Raw genomic sequence first — 23,035 nt, 5'->3', positions numbered from 1 at the left:
TTTCCTTATATCGCCGCGGAAGCCTTGCATTTAGCTTTAAAAATTATTTTTCCCGAAATAGCTTCCCGTGTTTTAGCCCACCTTATCACACCGCATATCTTCTAGTAGTTTCCCTACTAGCCACACGTATCAATCCCACCTTATCTCACCGCATGCGTTTCAACCCCAAAACCTTATACCGCCGCACGCGTATCGATATCACAACGTATCACAAATCGCACCTCAAGTGCCCAATCTCACAACTAGCCCAAGAAAGCAACAATAACGGTGTTTTCACAATAAAGAGCCCATGGCTCAAGCACAATGTACACAAGAGTCTTAATAATAACAAACTGAAGTTAATAACTCAACAAAATAGTATTTCACAACTTAACACTTTGCCTCAACGTGAATCACGACCTTTATAACTCAATACCAGTTTCATCAACAAGATATTCCAAGAATGACAACTTCAAGTAAAGAATTCAACGGTCAAATAATGAATATGGAATAAAGGAATCAAGAACTTCAACTAAACACAAGTAAGAGATAAGACAAGTAGAGCATGTGAATATAAACTATAAATTATGGCTATAACATGTTAAGTAACTCAATTAAGGAATGAAAGGAGTCTACATAGGAAAACCCGGTAAATTTTCACATTTAGCCCGTGCACACACTCGTCACCTTGCGTACACAGCTTTTAGACATCACAATTATTATAAATAACACAAATCCTAAGGGGTAATTTCCTCACACAAAGTTAGGTAAGACACTACCTCAAAATAACTCAATCCACTAGTAGGCCTTTTCATCGATTATCCAACTCCAAACAGCTCGAATCTAGCCAAAACAACTTCATACTATAAAAATAAACTATACGAAACTATATTGAATAATAAAATTACGATCTTTGCAAAGAAATAAAAAGTCAACTCAAAAAGTCAACCTGAGACCGCGTCTCAGAACCCGACCAAAATTTCAAAATCTAAACACCTATTCGATAACGAGTCTAACCATACAAGAGTAACTCAAATCCAACTTCAAATCACCTTTCAAATCCCCAAATCTTAGCCTAAGAAGTTTTCACAATGTTTCCTTAAATTTCAACTCACATCACTAATTAAATGATGAAATTAACAATAGATTCATGTAATTTAACCAAAATCGAGTTAGGATTTCTTACCCCTAATATTTTTCTCGAAAATATCATGCAAAAGTTTCCACAAATCGAGCTCTCTAAGTTCAAAAATTGATTATGAAATCAAACCCCCGACTTAGATCTTTTTCTGCCTAGGGAATTCGCACATGCAAACCCACAACCGGATTTGTGGCTCCGCACCTGCGGAAATTCCATCGCAGGTGCGGCCATGACTTAAGTTCTAAGAATACGCATCTGCGGACACCAAAGCGCACATGGGTTAATGCTTTTGCGGCCTATGGCTCGCTTCTGCTAGCCCGCATCTACGGAGTTTTGACCGCACCTGCGGTCTTTCTTTTGCTCACTCAACTCCACTCCTGCAATGCCCCTTCCGCTCTTGCGCTTCCATTTCTATGGAATATGGACCGCACCTACGGTCCTAGCTGGGCATGCCAAAATCCGCTTCTTTGGCTCAAGGGATGCTCCTACGGCGCCTCACCTGCGACCCAAAATGTGCAGATGCGATTGCACCAGACACAGCAACCTTCAGCAATCACACTAGGTCCAAACTTTTTCCAGATTCAATCCAAATCACATCGGGGGCTCCCGCGACCACGTCTGAATATACCAACAAGTTTCAAAATATATTACAGACCTAGTCGAGGCCAAAAATCACATCAAACAACATCGATTCTACGAATTGTAACCCAATTCAAGCCTATACAAACTATGAACTTCCTAATTCCAAAACGAATGCCGATTCATAACAAAACAACTCCGATTGACTTCGAATTTCGCACACAAGTCATAAATGACATGACAGACCTATTCCAATTTTCGGAATCGAAATCCGACCTTGATATTAATAATATTAACCGTCAATCAAACTTTTCAACCTTCCAAACCTTCAACTTTCTAACTTTCGCTATTTCAAGCCGAAATGAACTATGGACCTCCAAATCAACATCTGGACACGCTTCTAAGTCTAAAATCACCATACGGAACTATTGGAGCCATCAAAACTCCATTCTTGAATCGTCTACATAAAAGTCAAACTACAGTCAACTCTATTAACTTAAGGCTCCAACTTAGGGACTATGTGTCCTATTTCACTCCGAAACTCACCCAAAACCAAAACCAAACACCCTCGTCAAGTCACGTAACCATAATACAACATAGAGGAGGCAATAAATAGGGGATCGGGGCTAAAATACTAAAAACGGTCGGCCGAATCATTACACATCAACAACAAAATTAGCAGTGTTGTTCTCCATAATAATAGCGTAAAAATATCCTTAAGATTGTGGGAAAAATAGTCATGAAGAATGAGAATAAAGTTAGCTTGATGTGTGTCAAGGACACTATTCTTAAGAATATTTCGCCCCCACAATAATAAATGGAATTAGGCGTATCTCTCGGATTCAATAAGCTTTTCTAGTATAAACTAGGAAAAGAAACAACAAAGATTAAATAAAAAAAACCTAGAACACGAGAAGAAAATAGAAGAAGAATTTGTCTTGAATAATTGTTCGAAACAGCTAAGACTATTGCATAGCCTTAATTTGATAGTCAACCAAAGTTATTGACATATAATGGTGACTTTATGATTGCTATTCAATTAACTTAAAAGATGAAATGATGGATACAAGGTAAAGTTCTAAAAGAAAAGAAGACATCTCAATATTGAATACTAGTAAATGCCATTAAGGCTATTCGATGGCCTTTGCCGTTTTGAACAATTATTCAAAATTATATTTGCACAAAACAAATATGAAAAATTGATTAGCATAATAAAGACCATTAATATTATATTATGAGAATGAACCTATACATGATTTTGAACAATTTTTTTGAGATTTCAAAAGTATAGTTTCTAACCTAGTGAACAATTGAACAAGCACAAAGTGATACCAACATGTAGAGTTTGAAAACAATTAGCAATATAGTTAGATTAAATATAACATAAAATCTACTAATCTGGTAGAAAAATTCCAGATAAGCAAGCGCAAAGTCATTTTCTAAATACTTTCCGAAATGGGTATATTGTTTAAAGACCAAATCCTTATATGATCATTCCTGTCAATCACCCTTGGAATATTGGTATTGACAGTTCTTAACAATATCATATAACAAGATTTATGTTGTCCGATTGCACCTTAATTACCTCAAAAGATTACGGACCTTCAGGCTTCAGCAAAATGGGGAATGACTAGTTTAACATAATATTCGTCTAGTATTGTGAAACTGTAGTTAATGTTGAAGTTACAACGTGGCCCTTTCTATTCTTTTAAGGGCTTACAAATAGATTAGAACTAATTAAATATGTCAAATTTTGAGTAATACTATCTATTTTTATATTTCTTTGGCTCTCTAACTAATCTAGGACTTAGAGTCCTTCCAGGTGCTGAAGAGACCTAGGGATGCAAAACAGCATTGTTGATTGCATTCTGTGGCAAGCCATAAATATCTGAATTGTGAAACATCAATCTTGCGATGCTGATGATGCTTTTGTACTATAGGTTTTGCGTTCGTAGGGCAATAGGAGTGTGACAATGGACCCTGATGAGGCTTGTTGGTGTAATTTCACCTTGGTCACACACTCGTGTTGCACTCAGCACACACGTTGTAAAGAATAGCAGAAGAAAAATATTATTGGAGACCTTCTGCTAGCCCAAGATCGTTAATTAAGATTGGAGGATTCAACTAAAGAAGAGGAAACTTAAAAAGAGAAAAGAGTTTTTAGATAGGAGAACTAGTTTAGGAAAGAAATGCTTTCTTGATTTTTTGGCTTCATTACAAATGCCTAAGGCCTCCCCTATTTATACTTCTCTAAGGATGGTTCTAGATAATATTCTAGAACATGTACAAAAAAAATCTAGTTAACCTATCTTCCCACAATACTCTAGAATATCGATGTGTCTAATTGATAACCTTATATTCCCACAATATTCTAGAACATCTAAATGTATCTACTAGATAAATATCAAGGACACTGCACTAGGACATTCTAAAGAGATCTATGTTTTTCCAAAAAATCAAGTTTACTTTATTTTTCTCACTTTCCCTTAAAGGGATTTTTAAGAAATTATCTCAAGCTTGTCGCGGAAGAACTCAATCGATGCTTTAGGACGTGTCTTGGTGAAGATCTCAGCACTATTTTTCTGGCTCCTCTTGCTTCCCCAAAGACTGAAGGTTCTTCAATTGGTCCTGCAAAGGAACATGAGTATGTGCTGACGAAATTTTCATCTCTGAAATGAGCTGGCTTGACAATAGTTCTTTTTGGCCTTCCTTAAACACTTGAATCATCTCCTTGCTGAGTTTCATGTCGTTGAGTTCTCAGGCTCCCCATTTCTCTTAGCTCCTCGACAACTGCATTATCTAAAGAAGCACCTGCAATGGGCAAGCTTGAATCTTCACTATATAAGGTTTTCGAACTCACTCCATCCAATGCAGCTCCAAAATACAAAGACATTTCGTCGAATATGACATCCCTTGAGACAACAAAGAGATGTGTTTTAGAATCCATGCACTTCCATCCCTTTTTTCTTTCATCATATCCTATAAAGATGCATTTCCTTGCCTTGGCATCCAACTTGCTCTATTGAGAATCCGGAATGTGAACATAACAAATAGAGCCAAAAATCCTGAGATGTTTAACGCTAGGCTTTTCTCCAAATATTTATTGATACAGAGACTTCATATTGTTTGGAGAAAGCGGCATCATGTTAATCACATACGCTGCATATTTCATACCTTCATCACACAAGGCTATAGGTAAATTCTTGGCATGAAGCTAACTCTTACATCTCTCAGTTAAGTGTCGGATCTTTCTTTCAGCCACTTCATTTTGTTGTGGCGTATCAGTGCATATGAGTTTTCTTTTAATGTCATGATGAAGAAAAAAGAAAAGAAACGCATTTAAAGTGAACTCATCGCCATTATCAGTTAGCAATCGCCTTATTCTAGAATCGAGTTCGTGTTCAACTATTTCTTTGAACTCCACAAGCTTATTGAAAACTTCTTACTCGTACTTCACAAAATAAACCCAAGTGAATCTAGTAAAATTATCAATGAAAATTAGCATATAATAATAGCCTAAGAACGAAGGAGTTCTCGTTGGCCCCATCAAATCACTGCGAAAAAGTTCTAGTGGGGCATCGCACCTTGACTATCAAATGGAAGACGATGTGCCTTTCCATATTGACATTCTTCACAAATCTCTTCTCCACCAAAAATTCTTAAGTTAGATAGTCCTTTTACTAGATTCAATTTTACCATAGCTTATAATTTATCCATGCTAAAATGTCCAGTTCTAGCATGCCAAAGATGTGTTTTATCATTGCTACTCATCTTCTCAATATATAAATTAGAGGCAGATAAGACATATAAATTGTTAACTCTCTTACTTGCCTTGAGTACCATGATATTTCGAAGGAACTTCACATCACGTGGGCCAAATAGCAAATCGTTTCCAGCATCTACAGCATTTGCAACTGAAAAAATATTTTTCTTCATACTTGGAACATGAATGACACTATTGTGGGTGATAGCGTCTTTTTGCTTCTCGTTGATCACAACAGTGCCTTCCTTATCCACATTATGGACTGTATTATTTGTTGAAATAATGACATCATGTCTAATGTATTCACGAAAGGTGGAGAATTTGGATTGGTCTCTAGTGAGATGGTGCCCAGATCCTGAATCCACAATCCAGTCTCTTTCAAAATTTATGGAAGCCATGGCATTTGTAGCTCGAGTCGGCGATGCGAAGCACTTTCCCCAGTCATCTTCTTTTCCTTCTTCTTCAGTAGCTTTCTTGGTTTGAGCCAAATTTCTCTCTTTGGATCGACAATATATTTTTATGTGTCCGACTTTGCCACAACAGTAACATTTTAAATGCTTTTTACCGTTATTGGAAGCTTCCTCCTTCTTTCCTGGAGAGCTTGAACCACTTGAGGATCGAAAGTGCATGATATCTCTTGATTTTCCTTTAAAGTTCCTCTTAGCAGCGGCAAGAGCATTTCCTTCCTCTTCTTTGACAGCTACATCAGCCATCTGTTTGGCTAGTAGCTCCTGTGATGACAGCAAATTCTCAAATTCTTCCTAGGATGGTTGTTGAACCATTCTTGAGTCGATGTAACAAAGGGAATATATTCCGGCTTTAAATCACGAATAATAATTTTTCTTATTCGTGCTTCTGAGATAGCCTCATCCGGATTCAATAAAGAAATTTCGGAACATAGACTTTTAACCTTCAAAAAATACTCGGCGATAGAAAGATTACATTGAGTAGTGTTAGCCAATTCATTCTCCAAAATCTGTAGCCCAGTTTCATCCTTCTTGTTGAACAACCGATCGAGAGTCCTCCATATTTCATGAGCTGATTTACACCTTATGATATGATTAAATAAATTAGGGGAGATAGAACTCTTCAGGAAAAACTGCGTCTTAGCATTAATCTGCTTCCACTTACGCGCATTGCTATTTTCCGATGCGTTAGCAAGAGGATTTGTGTTACTCCTATTGACAACTTCCCACAAATCCTGACCAACAAGGTATGACTCCATAGAAATCTTCCATACCTTGTAGTTGGACTGGTTTAATAACTCCATCCTCAGTCCATTAGCATGACCATATAAATCCATTTAGAGAAATCAGTTGAATCAACCACTAACCCGGCCTTGCAAATATATCTAGAAGCCAACTATGACTCTGATACCATGTAAAGAATAGCAGATAAAAAGTATTATTGGAGACCTTAACTAAGATCGGAGGATTCAACTAAAGAAGAGGGAGCTTGAAAAGAGAAGAGAGTTTTTAGACAGGAGAACTTGTTTAGAAAACAAAGGCTTTCTTGATTTTTTGGCTTCATTACAAATGCCTAAGGCCACAGCTATGTATACTTCTCTAAGGATGTTCTAAATAATATTCTAAAACATGTACAAGAAAAATCTAGCTAACTTTATCTTCCCACAATACTCTAGAATATCTAGATATGTCTAATCGATAACCATATCTTCCCACAATATTCTAGAACATCTAGATTTGTCTACTAGATAAATATCAAGGACACTAAATTAGGACATTGTAGAGAAATCTATATTTTTCCAAAAAATTCAAACTTTATTTTGTTGTTCTCACACGTGTCTCACCAGCAGCAGAATTGAATCAGAAAGAATGCCAGAATAGGCTCTTGCTGCTTTAGAAAGAACTTCCCTCGAATCAACTGCTATTGATATTAGATCAGGGACTTCGGTGCCTTAAGCGGAATAGGGGATTTCTTTCTCTTTTTGGCTTCCTCCAGGCGAAATTCATTAAGCTTAGGTTCACATCACAGCCTGAATTACCTCCATTCCTGTGCTGCAGGGCATTAGCAGTATCACTATACTTTGAGATGATAATAGGTGGTTTGGGCCTTGTCTTGGAGCCAGTTGTCCATCCACGAGATCTTCGTATGGGATCTCCCTCCCGTTTGGAGGAAACCACTGGCATTTTGGGAGTTACTATTATGCCATTTCTACAAATTCCAGGCTTGTGGTTACCAACTCCGTCAAGTTATGGATTCTAATTGCTAGACTCTTTGGTTGCAACTGCAGCGAGAGTGAGGTTTGCAGGAATGGCCATATCTTTTTCCTCACTGTTTCTCTCAGAAACTAAACAGAACAAAAATTTTGTGTTTTGACCGCGTGGTTAAGTAGGGGGTTTTGCTCATAGAATTATTATGCAACCACAAAGAATGAGTGCAGTGTAGGAGATGGTTAAGTAACACTGATCAATGATAAATCCATAGGTCTCTTGGTACATTCACGTAATTCTTAACTCTCAGCATATCCTTCTTTCTGATTGACTGTCTTCCCCTATAAACCTACATTTCCCTTATATTCTACTGGGGTCATAATTAATAGCAGGTTTTGTTGGGTTTTTGTTGAGGTGTGAATGGGAAATGGAGGAAAATGAAAATCTTGAAAGTTTCCTTTTTACTAAGGAACTTTGTCCCTCATTGAAAAAGAAGAGAAAGATTGCTATGCTTGTATATAGAAGCACTTCTTCTAGCTCTTAAGGAGTACGTAAAAAAGCAAGCGTCACGTCGTCATTGCTCGGCTTCGGATTTGGTCAAATGATTTGAGGCATCTTCACACAAAATCTTCAAGCTCTCCCCTCTCTCCACTGTATTTCCGCATCATTTTCAAAAGCAAACGTATTTGTCCTAGGGCAATAGTGAGAGGATTAAATTCTTTAAGTACACACAAAAAAACTATGTGCTCGGAATTATTTTTCGTTTCTGTTTTCTGTTTTTCTGTTTTTCTGTTTATGAACAAAGTTTTACTAACTGTTTTTAGATTGTCAGCAAATATAAGAAATTGTAGCTCTAGACTGCTAGATATACTGCCAAAAGTTGCATGAATATGTTCCTCTTAGTTCTGCTGACATTCATAAAAGGTGAATGGCAAATGCAGTAATGATTGTGTACAATAGTCTCTAAGAAGACAATAAAGAATATATGTCATGGAACTGAGAATCTAACTTCCTACCAGAAGCAAACTCATGAACTTCTCCATTAACTTCTAGTAAACTACATCCTGGTTCTTTCTCTATCTGTTTTTCCTTCATTGAAATTCTTTCATCCATAGCTTTTTCAAAGTGTCCAGAGGCTGCATACATATTCGCCATCAATACATATCCACTGCACTGATTTGGATCCAACTCAAGCAAATGCTGAGCTGACCATCTCGCCAACGCCATGTTTCTGTGACTCCTACAAGCTGACAACAAAGAGCCCCATATAACAGCATCAGGTTCTATATTCATACTTCTTATAATCTCTTCTGCTTCTTCAAGTAGTCCTGCTCGGCCCAAAATATCGACCATACAACCATAGTGCTTAATTGATGGCTCAATACCATATTCTTCTTTCATTAATTGGAAATAGTATTTAGCTTTATCTACCAATCCTGAGTGATTGCATGCAGTTAGGACACCTATAAAACTCACACAGTCTGGTTTTAGATTCGAGCACTGTAGCCTCGAGAATAGCTGAATCGCTTCATCCTCAAATCCATTAGTTGCTAAGCCCAAAATCATAGAGTTCCAAGATGATAACCCTTTATTCGGGGCACTCTCAAAAACTTGCCACGCCATTTCAATGTTTGCACACTTGCAATACATGTCTATAATTGCTGTAACAACAATAACATTCAACTTAACATTGTTCTTTTTAACATAGTTATAAATCCAATTCCCTTGTTCAAGTGCTCCTAAGTGTCCACAAGCATTCAACAAGCTCACAAGTGTGAATTCACTAGGCTTAATTTTTTCCTCTTGCATTGTGCTGAAAAGGTCTAATGCTTCAGTCCACTTTCCATTTCTAACAAAACCACTTATCATACTGTTCCAAGAAACATCATTTCTTGTTTCCATTTTACCAAATAACCTCCAAGATTTGTCGATTTCTCCAGTTTTAGCTAGTCCCATGATCATAGAATTCCAAGCAACAACGTCCTCGTCCTCATCCTCATCGAACAATTTCCTTGCTTCAAACAAGAATCCACAACTTGCATACATATGTAACATAGTATTTTTTACGAATGTGTCGAATTGTAAGCCTAGTTTGATGATTCTCCCATGAAGCTGAGTTCCACTTTTGGCAAGACCAAGTCTAGTATAGGCCTTAAAAACCGAAGGATAAGTAAGCAACTGTGGTTGAATTTCTGAAATGGTTAACATTTCAATAAAAAGATGAATTGCATATTGTGGAGTTGAACTCTCTGAGAAACCTCTAATAATGGTATTCCAAATAAAAAGATTTGGATTCTCTATTTGAGTGAAAACCATGTTTGCATAATTGATGTCACCAGTAGGGGATTTGGCTGAAAATGCTAGGACACGGCTTGATGCTATTTTATCCTTAATTAGACCTGTTTTTATGAGTTGGGCATGAATCTTTTTTAGGTCTGTTATGGTTGTACATTTGGTTTCTAGCATATAAAGATATGGTTGGTCTGAAATGAATTTTGAAATGGAAGTTGATGATGGATTGTATGAGCAAAAATATGATGGCATCTCTGTTTGTTTGTGATATCTAAAGAAGTGGCAAAATTTATCAAGAATGTGTTGAGTCAGAGTAATTTGGTTTAGTATGACATATTGGATAAGGTATGTATGGTCTATTGGTTCTCAATTCAATCACTTTAACAGTGGGCTGGACTATTTGGCATTCTTGGGACAACTAATCCAATGGCATTCTTGGGACAACTAATTCAATACTACCATAGAGTTTCACTTATTTAAGTTCTGACACTGTCATGGATGGCTATTTTTTAATAACTTCATACTACTGATTGTAATAAATCCCAACATTCCTTCCCTCTTGTCTGCTTGTACATAAAAAGGTGGTAAAGAGGACGTAGTACTAATCAAAGGCGTAAAAACTAAAAAACACTTTTTTCCTTTTAACGTGGGATACTTTTTCCCCCCTTAAAAATCACTAACTACACTAACGATTCCCTATTTAATTTTTAATTGATGTATTTATTTTAGAATTATGCATATAGCTAGTGTTTTTCAACTTTGAACCTATTTTTTGGTTTCTCCCCGGAACGAAATTTAGATTCGGACTCAAAAATCCTACATTGGGGTAAAACGCTGTCAAACAAAGAGGACTTCATATACAGAACTCCAACCTCAGACCTTTGATTAATGATGAAGGGTATTTGTCACTCCGCCCCAATTTTTGTTGGTACTAAACCTGTTATTTCTATAAACTTCTTAAGACTCTTTTTGAAATTTATGGTTAAATAATTTTCTATTAAGCCTCAATTTTTTATGGACAAAACAGAAAATTTATACACGTACATCATGTCAACTTCACAACTACGCTGACATTATTGTTTGCTAAATTTATAATGCCATCAACCACATGCAGCAAATGGGTTATGCTCACACAGTTTTAAATATTTTCTCGCTCATTAAACAATTCGATCTTACCAAATATACTCAAAATAAGTGAGTACCACGATTAGCAAGTTCACGTTTAATTTAAGTTTCGTGCTTGCCTATGACTTGATCAAGAAAGTAAATGATGAGTGCAAAACCGGTACATGAAACTAGGCTCGCTAGTCAAAGATAATATAGTATTAAATCGTCTTCACAGAGATTAGTTTAAATAATGCTCAAAGAAATCTGTAGCTTAACACTATTCAGGAAAATAAACCTTTGATTTTGAGTTATTAATTAACTAAGAGTAAAAGCTAAGATTCTCAATTGTGAATGAATAATGGAAATTTAGTAACTAAGTAGCAACTATTGAATATCAAGGTAAGAAACAAGGGCTTTGACAAGATACGTGATCAACTATTACTATGGACAACTTTGTGTTATGTTCACTCTTAACTTCTATTGACTCTCTCGATTTCAACAGATGATTAGGCTATCTTAAGGATTCAAATTCTTCTTCCGAATAAATTAGAGTTCGCTAAACAACCTAATGATATGTATTGTAAAAATATGTTGAATGAATGGTCTTACGAAGAACGTCTCTCGACTACTCTTCTAACTTGGGTAATTTGATAACTCTATAAGCTCTTTCGATTACCTATGATAGTCGTGAAATCAACCCAAGCAAGATAACACAGTGCGAATTACATCAACACTTCTCTTTCGATTAAAGTAAAACCACAATTAACCTTGCAATTCAATTAGTAACTCATTCAACGAATTCAGGCAACTAACATAAAGCAAACCCAGAACAATAGTCAAATCACAATATCCGTCAATAACCCTAAAAAATATTACTCCATAGTGGAGAAGTTGTTCATCATAAGAGTATTAAGAGAACAAGAAAATATTACAATCCCCAAAATCAAATAAACCTCCGTATTGAATGAATTGGATGAAGTATTCAGAGTCTATGTTGTTTCCTTGCCTTCTCCTCTCCAAAAATTGCTCCAAAATCCGAGATACCTTGTTTTGGGATGAGCTAGGCTTCATATAAGTCAAAAGGCTGCCTCCAAAATTACAAAAATAAGCCTGGGTCAAATTCCAGGAGACGGACGTATGCGGCCGTGCACCTGGGAGTATGACCGCGCTCATGGCCGCGCACCTATGGCAGAATTCTGTAGCACTTGCGTGCTCAAGTGCGCGTTGGGGGTCGCTCGTGTGCGGCCACACACGAGAATTTCTTCTTGCTCAACTTGTTTTCCTCCCATTGATTCCCTCTGCATCACCTGCACTGAAAGACAACATATTAGACCCAAATCAGACCAAATCTCTATCGAATCAACCGAATCCAAGACACAAAGTGGGTATAAATATTAAGTAACTTTAAACTCATCAGTGGACACAATAAAACAAAAACTTCTCCTAACTTTTTTTATTGTTTTGCTTTGGTCCTATGGGGAAACCACCCAAGAGAAACAAAACATACTTCCTTTTTATATTTGTGATACACATCACATTCCCCTTAACAAATATTTCCACCAACAAAGTTGTAGTGGAGTGGTAAGTACTTCTTCACTTTTAATTGAACGTCTCGGATTCGAACTCTGAGTATAGAATCACCGTTATTAGGGAGTACTTACCCTCCAATGTGAGACTTTCTGGCATGAATCTGAAATTAATCGGGTTTCAATACTGGTACTTGGCACCTGGTGGGAAACCAAATAAAAAAAAATACTTCCTCTGCCCCAAATTATATGATGCAGTTTGAATTTTTAGAGTTAAACTTCTTAATTCTGACCGCGAATTTGAATATAGAAACTTTTTTTTTAAAAGAAAAACTTATTTAACTCTCGAATTCCAAACTGCATCACATAAATTTGAAAAATGGAGCAATACTTTTGAATGCGTGAAAATTTCAAACTTGGTTTAAACGTAAATCTTTCTCATGAACTTGCTATATATGTAGAATTGCTTCTCCTTTAGCTAATCTTTTCACGATTGATTGGCTAAATAAGTAAAGACCACATTGCTCACTAACATCATTTTTTACCCTACTTACAAAGAATATTATGCTTTCTTCTATGACTTTATATTATCCAAACGTTCACATATATGTTAAAGTTAGGCAAATGTATATTTATAAAAGATATATCTTTATAATTTTGAGAATAACTGATGGTCTGGTGCTATGTTCCAGAAACAACTAACATGGTAAGTGTTTACCCTCAAAATCGGATAATAATTGAATTTGTAAGTGATTTTAAGGATACGCTGATTAACTTGATACAAAGTGATAAATTAAGTTACAATTAAAATAAACAATGATAAAGTAAATTCAAACCACACGAATTGGACAGTTTTAATCTCGGAAGGTTAGCCAGACGCACTTTGATCGATATCACGATACAGAAGAACAAGAGCTTAAAAAGAAAAATAATAATGTACTGCTTTGGAATACGTGTTACAATGTGCTAAATAAATCATCAGACCCCTTTTATATAGTAAAGGAGTCCTACTTTAGGTACAATTCTATAAAAGGTAAAAAAAATATCATGATTTGCCAATTGCCAGTTCCTCATTGATACGTGTCGAGATTCCCGCCGCAATATCCGACCGGTCACGGATATTTCGGTCTTCTGTTATGCTAACAATATTTCTTCGAGCTCGTTCGGGGCTAGGATCGATTCCGGGATCACGGCCTCGATATTCTCGAAGGAGGGCGTTCCAACCCCGGGTTCTAGCGTGGTGGAACTTGGGGTCGATCTTCAGTCCTTTGTTGCCATGTTCGGAACCTGACCTACCATGTCGTAGGCGAGCTTGGTTTCGACCGTATACAAATAATCCCCTCATTTTTCGGAGAGTAGACGACGAGAAATGATATGAGCTTCTGGTTCTTACTTCGATACCCCACGACAGAAACCACAAAACAAATGAAATGTCTCGTCAGTCAAGTCTTAATGGAATTAAATGCATGTCACCAGCCGGTCGGCTGTTACTATATGTGAACCGCCACTAAAATACTATAAATACCTATTCCTTTGTTCATTTCAACTTTACATTCAAATCTTCTACCCTCGTACCTTTGAAATTTCAATACTTTCTAGCAGTTATACTTTGGTTATTGAGATCCTTTGCAAGAAACCTTGTTCATTTCCATCTCAATCCATCAAGTGTACTCCTTTCACTTCCTCTTTTTCCTCAATTTTCCTCCATTTTCAAAGAAATGGCGAAAACTTCAAAAATTGTTCCCAAAAAAGAAACTCCTTCTACCTCGCGGCCGGCTACCGAGGAGACCGTATCGCGTACTACTATCAAGGAAACAGTACAGGAACCCCCATTGAAAATGTTCGTCCCTGGATAATGCTCGGTAACCACCAATTTCAAGGCTGAAAAACCTTCCCCTGTACAAGGCCGGTGTGAGGAGGTTTCGAGATACATATGCTCAATCACTGAAGAAGTCCTCCCTACGGTCAATAAGGATTGCAATTGAGTTGACAAGTACGTGGTGATTCCCGAACCCCGACAAAGACATCACCACTCACGTCGAGGGATACTTAAGTGTTTACACTTATCCCTTTACATTGATCCCATTGGATCTGGTTATTATAGACTTCTATAGAAGATACGAGGTATGCCTCGGTCAAATTCACCCATCATTCTAGAGGATCGTGATCCTTCTTCGGTTCTTCGTGATCAAGATCGATGGATGCTCGTTCACCGTCGACCGCCTTATGTGCCTATACAGTCCCCGAATCATTCGGGGGGGAGGGGACTGATCAAGCTCGCGTGTCGGTCCAGTAAAGCTTCTTTCTCGAGTATTGATGAAGATCGGGATCGAGGCTCGCTAGGCCATTTTGTCCAAGTGAGGACCTCGAACTTGATCCCAGTCGAGTGCATGTCGTTTTCCGAGAAGTGGAATATATCACGTAAGTAAAATTTTGTTTCCAAAATCTTATTTTACGTTTTTTTCCTTCCTTCTTATCGGTGCTTTGTGGTGGTGCAACTGTCGCTTGGGTCTCGAATGCAGTCCCTCAACACAAGGAATGGGTCGAAAGCATCATGTTACAAAGTCCATATTCCAAGCGATCATGGCGTGAACTTTCGAAGGGCCGGTGGGACGCCCGTTCTCATGGTGAGATTCCTTACCCGAGTAAGTAATATTTGGGTTCCTCTCGTGTCATTAAATTCTCACTTGTTTCATTTCCTTTTGCAAGTTTATCCAAGGTCGTCACACTGAGGCCTTCATCCGGTGGAGAGAACTTCCCCGCCGAGTCCCCTGCTCCAAGACAGGGTGATGAGAAGAAAAGAAAGAGGGCTTCGAGTTCTCCGAACTCGAAGAAGAAGAAACCAAGGAGTAGGTTGGTGCGCAAATCCAAAGAAAGCACAAGGGTTCGAGCACCATCTTTGGATTCACTCTATCGGTTGAGGGACGAATCCGAAGAAAACTGAGAAGACTTCGATCTAATGGCCCGCATGTCATCGCAACCAGAGGGGCAAGGGGCCTCCGAACTGGTGAGAGGCGAGGCCGATTTGCCTCAAGTTAGGGAGGCCAAGTTTGACACATGAAAGGCTGCTCACGATCAGCGGCCTTTTTGTAATCAAGTTTGACACATGAAAAGTTGCTCACTAATTGATCATTTCCAGCACTTAACATATCCATCTCACTCATCATGGTTACTATTATGGTCATTAATTATTTTTGGACATAGCATGGATGTTTTCTTTCAGATTAGAGATACTTACCTGATTTGCTTCATCTTCAGCCTCTAAGTCACTCATGGCCATCATCCCTATCACTTCTTCTTCTGTCTTGCTTTCTTCAATTGCCATGAGGGCAAACTTAATGTTTTCAAATCCCTAATCAGCTTACAAAGTCCTCCATATATCATGGGCAGAGATACAGGAGGATACCTTGTAGAGAACATTCCTTGGCAGGCTCCTATAGAGAATATCCTTTGCTTAAGCATTTTTCTAAATTATCTGACAATCCTCAGTATCATATTCCTCCTTTCTTTTGATGCTCTTATTTCTATAGTTGTCCACTTTAGTGGGTGTAATTGTCACGTGATTAACAATTATCCATGGGTCAAAATAAGTAGCCTGGAGGAACACTTCCATAAGCATCTTCCATTCATTATAGTGGTGTCTATCAAAAGGAGGGGGTCTTCCAATATGCATTCCTAGTTGTACGAGAGGCTCAGTCTCAACAACCTCGTGTGAGTCAATCACAGCATAAAGACTGATGGCCTCGTCTTCTTTCTCCTCCTCTTTGTCACTTCCACTGTCTTCATATGTTACTAGGAAAGCTTGTTTCATGGCCACAGTGAATCCCTTGCATAGAATTTTGCTTTGTTTTAGGCCTCGATCTTTCAATTTATCCTTTTTCCCTTTCATCTCTTTCTTTCTTCCAGTCAATTTTCCACATTAGACAGTCCTTGTCCATGTGATCCAGTTTGTTACACTTGTAACACCCATCATAAGAATACTTGCCAATCTACTTAGGTTTGCCATTGCTTTCTCTTTTAGGTTCATTCTTGGAATTCTTCATGAACCTTTATACTTAGCAAATATTTCTAGGTTCAGATCATCATTGTCAGACTCATCTTCTTCAGACGCCTTAAGAACTAGTGCCTTATCTCTCTTTGGTTCCTCCTCACGTAGTTCCAGCTTTCTCATCTCATGAGTTTTTAAGTTTCCAATCAACTCATCTAGTGATATCTTGTCCAACTCTTTTGCTTCCTAAATGGCTGTGATTTTTGATTCTCATGAAGCAGGGAGAATCCTTAAAACCTTGTTAACCAGTTCTTCAAAGGTAAATACCTTTCCCAACGACTTTAGTTTATTTGTTATTATAGTGAACCTAGTCATCATCTCCTAAATAGGTTCAGATTCCCTCATAGAGAAAAGCCCATAGTTTCTCATGAGCAACTCAATCCTTGATCTCTTTACCTAACTGGTTCCTTCATGAGCAGTTTGAAGCGCATCCCAGACCTCCTTTGCATTGGAGCAAGCAGATATCATGTTATACTCATTTGGACCAAGTCCACAAATGAGAATCTTCTTGGCCTTTGTCTTACTCTTTACGCGTAAATGAAATAAACAGCAAAGTAAGAACATCAATTTTTACGTAGAAAATCATATGGCTCAAAGGTACAAAAACCATAACCTACCACGTAGGATTTTAACTTCAACTTCACTAGAACAGCTGAGCCAAATGTACTGATTATAACACTTGTAAACTAATACTCTCACACTTCTCCTACTTCTACTTGCTGTATGAATTACAAGTTACTCTAACTTGCACACTCAGACAATACTCCAACTAACATTGTTTGAATAACATCTTGATTACAACTTAATCTCTTAATACACATGAACTAAACTGACACAAGAAGGAATGACTTTCAAAACACACTAATGAGAGACTTGAGTGTTGAATTGAAAATGCTATGCTACGTTCTTCAGTCGATGTGCAAAAGTATTTAACTTCCCAATGCTTCGAGATCTTTGGGAGTTCTACACTTAGTCGAACTCTCGTTTGCTTGCAACACCTGAAGTTCTGAGGACTCCACGAATCGTGTGACTCACATCTACCGAATATGCAGTCACATATTCTTGGGTAACAATCCTTATCGCATCAAGAGTCCTTCCCAGCAATATCGGACTGCAGTAACTTTGTATAAAAGTTACTACCCTGTAAGAACTTTCAACAATTATTTTAAGAACCTGGTTCTTAGCACACGTTCATTGCACACAATTTTTAATCATCAAAACTCAATTTTCAATACTAAGAATATATATTCACTTATAGTGGAAACAGATGCACATGTATTAATCAGTCTATTCTCACCACCTTCACAAAAATGCACCTTATTTACATTTGTTGAATGATTACGGGCTCCTCCATGAGGCAATGGATCATCCTTCCATGTACCACATCTACCGTGAGGCAAATATGGTAGCGCACACTCTAGCTAGTTATTGGAGTACCTAGGCCTCGCATAGCTTCACTGGAAATAAAGAACTGGTTTGGAACTATCCTCCTTTATTTTCTTATTTACCTTTCCGCAAAGACTTTTCTAGGACTGAATCGTCCAGATCAATCCCTTTATTTAATGACCCTCTTTAAATTTTCGTCCTTAATTTGAAGTTCCTTTTATTAGCAAATTAATTATGATACACAGTTAGTTCAATTAGTTAGCTAGGTATTAGCACGTGTTAGATAATTTGTAACTTACATTAGTAGTTATACCTAACTCATTCTTTGAACAAATACAGCCAACTTATATTAATGTAATTGCTAACAACTGAATGAATATAGTCAGCCGTAGGTTATCTTTTCCTTTCTTTTTTTTTTTGGTCCAAAAGGATTTAGTTATATTAAGTTAACGATTGCGTAGTACAGGGAGGTAAATTTAAGCCTTCAACAGTAGAGGAGCTATGGGGACGACCTCGTGATTGGTCGTGACAAAAGGAGGGGAGGGGGTTTGTGCTAGTACTAGCTAAGTCCCTAAGATGCGAGGGCGGAAAAAGAGTATGGGATGCGGGTTTGACCGAACTCAGTAGCTCTTGTTCAAACCATGTATTTATCTTAAGAAATTCATTGAATATATACAATTTATTAATTTAAAACTCAATAACTTAAAATGATTATAATTTCGAACCCATAAAGTTCAAATTCTAACTCTGCATACAAAAGGAGGTGTCATGTTGACACGTCAATGTGTCTAACAAAAAATGTTCCTAACTTATCTTCCTCCAAAGCCGTTTGTACAAAAGTTGGAGGGGATGCTTATCCTTTCCTTTCTCCTCCCTTTTTCTTTCCATTTTGGTCCAGTATTTGGGGTAAAAACTTACGTCAAGCCAATAAATATAAGATATATATTTTGTGTACACCTTTTTTAACACTTAAACATGGTTAATTGCAAGAGGTTTTATTTTTCATGCGCTCAATCCGCCAACTTCTAGAATTCAATCAGTAATTCCTGAAGTTTTGGCATCATATATTATTCGTCAATAATTGTAAAGGTTTATTATACATCCAAAACCAAAAGTGAGACACCAACCCCCCACCCCACCCCCAAACAAAATACAAAATGTAAGGGTAAAAAACATACTATATATATCTGTCCTAAAAATGCCAAGTTTATATATACTTATATGGTTTGTTACATGGCTGGAGCGGATTTAGAACGAATTCTGTGGGTTCAATTGAGCCTATTACTTTTAACTCGATATATGTATATATTAAAAAAAAATTAAAATATATACATAAAATCACACTCATTCCGAAGCATACTTATAGATCATGATTCTTGAATTAACATCTGCTATAAGTTGAGAACAACTAATCAGGGATTCTGCTGAACTATGCCTTCATGCCCAGCTAGCATCAAATATTTGTCCCTTCTTGTAAAATTAGTGCACTGAAAACCCAATGCATCGGCCAATTGCCTCTGTATGTAATTAGCAACCTCATGTCTAGACTTCTCACCCTGCCATGTGATCAGGAGGTCACGGGCTCGAGCAGTAGAAACAGCCTCTTGCAGAAATGCAGGGTAAGGCTGCGTACAATAGACCCTTGTGGTACGGTCCTTCCCCGGACCCTGCGCATAGCGGGAGCTTACTGCATCGGACTGCTCTTTTTTATTATGTCTAGACTTCCCACCGGCGCATGTTAGCTCTTTAGGCACCTTCCCAAGTATCTTAATAGTGCAACTAGGCCTGGGATTCATTAAGAAAAAGATTGGGTCCAAGCACTTGAACCCACTAGCAGTAGTTCCATAAAACATTGTCACACTTGTGTTCACAGCCACTGACACAATCTCATCAGTTAACTCAGCAAACAAGGAACTGAACCTCAATAGATATGGTTCTCTGCATGTGGTTCCTTCTGGACAAACCACTAAATCACCTGTTGAAAAATATTGTTAGAAGAACACAAAATAACTACTCCATACAGGCTACATTTGAATCTATTACTATTTGGGGAGTGAAACAAGGTTTTTTTAACCTTATATTTACAAACATTTTAAATATTTTTACTTGTTAACTATTTTGACTTAAAGTATTTTTTTATGTAGTTTTTAAGTACATAATTTTATTTCGAAAATTTTGAAAATTCTATGTCCTAAATTACACAGAAAACTAGTCAGTTTGACTCTCGTACTCTGAAAAGATTTAGATAAATTGAAACGCAGGGAGCATGATTTTAAACACTTAAAAACGTTATTGTAAAAGCGATATTTGTGCTCCTTTTGTGAGATTGCTATGAGACCGAGATTAAATAGCTGCAGTGAATTAAGCGTTTGAATTTCTAGAGAATTCTAACATCACCTTCACTTAGCAATTTCTGCATGGTCTGTCTATCTTGTTTTCTATCTCTTGTCAATCTCACAGTTTTTATAGGTGAAATAAACTCTGACATCTTGCTCAAGCTGTAGGTCACTGCTGTCAAATGTTTCCCCAATAATATACTAAGGAAAACAGGGTCCAAAAGTGTCCTGTGATTGCAAACATAGAGTACACCTTTCCCATTTTCTAATCTTGATGGATCTGTGCCATTTAAACTGAGTTTCACACCACTTAAAGTGGCCAAAAATAGAGCCAATTTGTAGGGCAAGAATATATCAATGGAGATTCTAAAAATTGCTAGAAATATTCCAAGAGGAAACCATATGAACATTGAAAGAGTTGCAAGAGGTGTAGGAAGGAAAGCTAGCCTTCCATCATGAAATATTAGAGGCTTTGGATATTTCTCCCTTGGCATTATTGTGGAGTTTGCACCAATTTTCATGTCTTCTTTGTTAACCACATAAGCTTCCTGTTCAAATTCCAGAAGATACACTATTCATTTTTTTTGTAAAAGAACTTTTACATTGTCGGGTCACCTAAAAGATAAATATGGATACTTGTGCTAATGTGCATAACAAGTGGGATTGTTAGTAATTTTAAAAAATAAAACAAGTAACCTACTACGGTAGGTTAAAATACTCTAATAGCCTAAATCATTTTTACCACCTTTATGTCGGTTGTGGAAGGTCGCTATAAGCCGAGGTCGGCCGTGGCAATACCTTTGTCAATGGCACGGCGTCAGTCGTGGTATGCCTAAGTCAATGGCACGAGGTCGGCCGTGGCAAGCCACTATTGTCCGAGGTCGGCCGTGGCATGCCTATGTCAATGGCACGAGGTCGATCGTGGCATGCCACTATGGCATGCCTATGTCAATGGCACGAAGTTGGCCGTGGCTTGTATAGAAATTAGAGCACTAAGCACCCATGCTTAAAAGATGTAGTACTATTACAATATATTTAATTATATTATCAGATCACCTAAGAGATAACTAGGTAATCATTCGGCATAAGTGAGATTTATAAGCTAAAAATAAGATAGGTAACGTGTTATAATAAATTATAATACACTGATAGTATAAAATAAAAATCATACCTTGCAAAAGGAGATAAAGAGATGATCATTAAGACTTAAAGTTCCAATGCCAATATCTGGTTTCTTTTCCCCAATGAATTCTTTTAGAGCTCTGTGCTTTATAAGCAACCCTGAATTGGATACCAATCCAGTAAAGTAATTCCCAAAAGTATGCAACTCAGTCCCAATAACACTATCAACATTTAAATACTCCTTAAGAAATCCTTCAACCATTACTCTAGGCACACTAGTAAATACCATCTTAGCCCCTGCTGAATTTAAGACTTCATAAACATGAAGATTAAGGTTTTCAAGATAAAATTTGGGCAAAACAGCTCTTCCAACAATATCCATGTCCTTTAATCTTAATCCACAAAAGGTAATGAAAATCATGACTCTTAATTTAAGTTCAGAATTTAAAACACATAATAAAGGACTTGACAAAAGCAAGAAAAAGGCTCTGAAAATGCTCCCACCTTCAAATGCAACTAACATAAAATATGGAAAGAAAGGCTTTGATCTAAGCAAATTGCCTTGTATATCACATACTAATGTTTGAGATTTTCTACCATGTAAATTACATTTTGTTATATTGGGGTACAAAGGAAGCTGATGGGATGATCTAAAAGATAGTTTTCTGAAAAGGAAGGTAGAGTTTTTGACTTTTATTGCAACTTTATAACATGAATTAGTCAGAAATTTGTATAATAAGAATGACTCTAGCAGTAGTACCAATGTGAAAACTATATTTTTAACTGCCATTGTCATTGATTATATGATATAATGAGTAGTAACAAAGGGGAAAGTTGGCTACAGTGAGAAGAATTTGAAATGGATAAATTGGAAAAGGAAGCAATAAGTTGGAAAGGATGAAGAGAATTGGAGCAACTGTAGAGTAAATTTATAGGAGTAATTAAAAGGGAAGCTGATCATTGTATTTGATTAGCCACGCCTCAAGAATTAATTTCCGCCAAAACACAATTGGTTCTTCTTTGTGCAAAAATTACGATAAAATAATTACAAGTATTTCTTGATCTATCTATCTATATCTACCTATATCTATATTTATATGTATCTATATTTATATTATATTAAAAGCACAACAACCCTTAATAAAATGTCATTCGTTCTTTTTATACTTTAAATACATATTTTACATTGGACAAAATTATAATTTAATTATTTTTCTAAGAATTTTTAAATCAACTAAGATTCTGGTTATTAATTTTTTTCTTATTTGAAATAAATAACAAGTCCTAAAGTTTAGGATTTTAAATTCAAATAAGATTTATCTTATATAATTCATTCCTTTATTTGAACTATACAACCTAATATTATTTCCTCTCATATTAGTTTTGCTAATATTTAGAATTTTGAAAAATTGCACGGTGAGTTTGTTTGACCATTTAACCATGAATCATTATTTTATATGACATATTTAACAAATATTAGTTTGGATTCGCTTACTACGGAGTATGAAATACACGCGCAACACATGTACCCTAAAACTAATAATAATAATAATAATTAATGCATTAATGATATACACTATTG

The 23,035-nt window shown here is 36.8% G+C and overlaps 2 protein-coding genes across 2 annotated transcripts; both read right to left on the bottom strand.

Moving 5' to 3' along the window:
* Positions 1-8,507: 8,507 nt before the first annotated feature.
* Positions 8,508-10,255, bottom strand: LOC107799613 (pentatricopeptide repeat-containing protein At2g42920, chloroplastic). Its single transcript, XM_016622756.2, has one exon. The coding sequence runs from the start codon at positions 10,178-10,180 to the stop codon at positions 8,600-8,602; it is 1,581 nt and encodes a 526-aa protein (XP_016478242.2). The 5' UTR covers positions 10,181-10,255; the 3' UTR covers positions 8,508-8,599.
* A 6,345-nt stretch (positions 10,256-16,600) lies between these two features.
* On the bottom strand, positions 16,601-22,274 carry LOC142175317 (glycerol-3-phosphate acyltransferase 1-like). The gene is made up of 5 exons (XM_075241902.1): positions 21,503-22,274; positions 20,393-20,879; positions 19,684-19,970; positions 17,048-17,134; positions 16,601-16,795 (listed from the first exon to the last, which is right to left on the bottom strand). Exons 1-5 carry the CDS (start codon positions 22,247-22,249, stop codon positions 16,601-16,603), a joined length of 1,803 nt encoding a protein of 600 aa, XP_075098003.1. The 5' UTR covers positions 22,250-22,274.
* Positions 22,275-23,035: the final 761 nt, after the last annotated feature.

The sequence above is a fragment of the Nicotiana tabacum genome, chromosome 21 (genome assembly GCF_000715075.1).
Source record: "Nicotiana tabacum cultivar K326 chromosome 21, ASM71507v2, whole genome shotgun sequence".
Classification (NCBI taxonomy): Eukaryota; Viridiplantae; Streptophyta; class Magnoliopsida; order Solanales; family Solanaceae; genus Nicotiana; species Nicotiana tabacum.
This window is presented reverse-complemented; position numbering and strand designations above follow the sequence as displayed.

What these genes read in the sequence shown, in the direction of transcription:
- LOC107799613 (XM_016622756.2), bottom strand. Translation starts at nt 10,180, where the DNA reads ATGCCATCATATTTTTGCTCATACAATCCATCATCAACTTCCATTTCA.
- LOC142175317 (XM_075241902.1), bottom strand. Translation starts at nt 22,249, where the DNA reads ATGACAATGGCAGTTAAAAATATAGTTTTCACATTGGTACTACTGCTA. An exon ending in TCTTTATCTCCTTTTGCAAG is followed by an intron (nt 20,880 to 21,502) that starts GTATGATTTTTA and finishes GAATTTGAACAG; the next exon opens with GAAGCTTATGTGGTTAACAA. An exon ending in CTTGCTCCAATGCAAAGGAG is followed by an intron (nt 16,796 to 17,047) that starts GTCTGGGATGCG and finishes ACAGCCATTTAG; the next exon opens with GAAGCAAAAGAGTTGGACAA.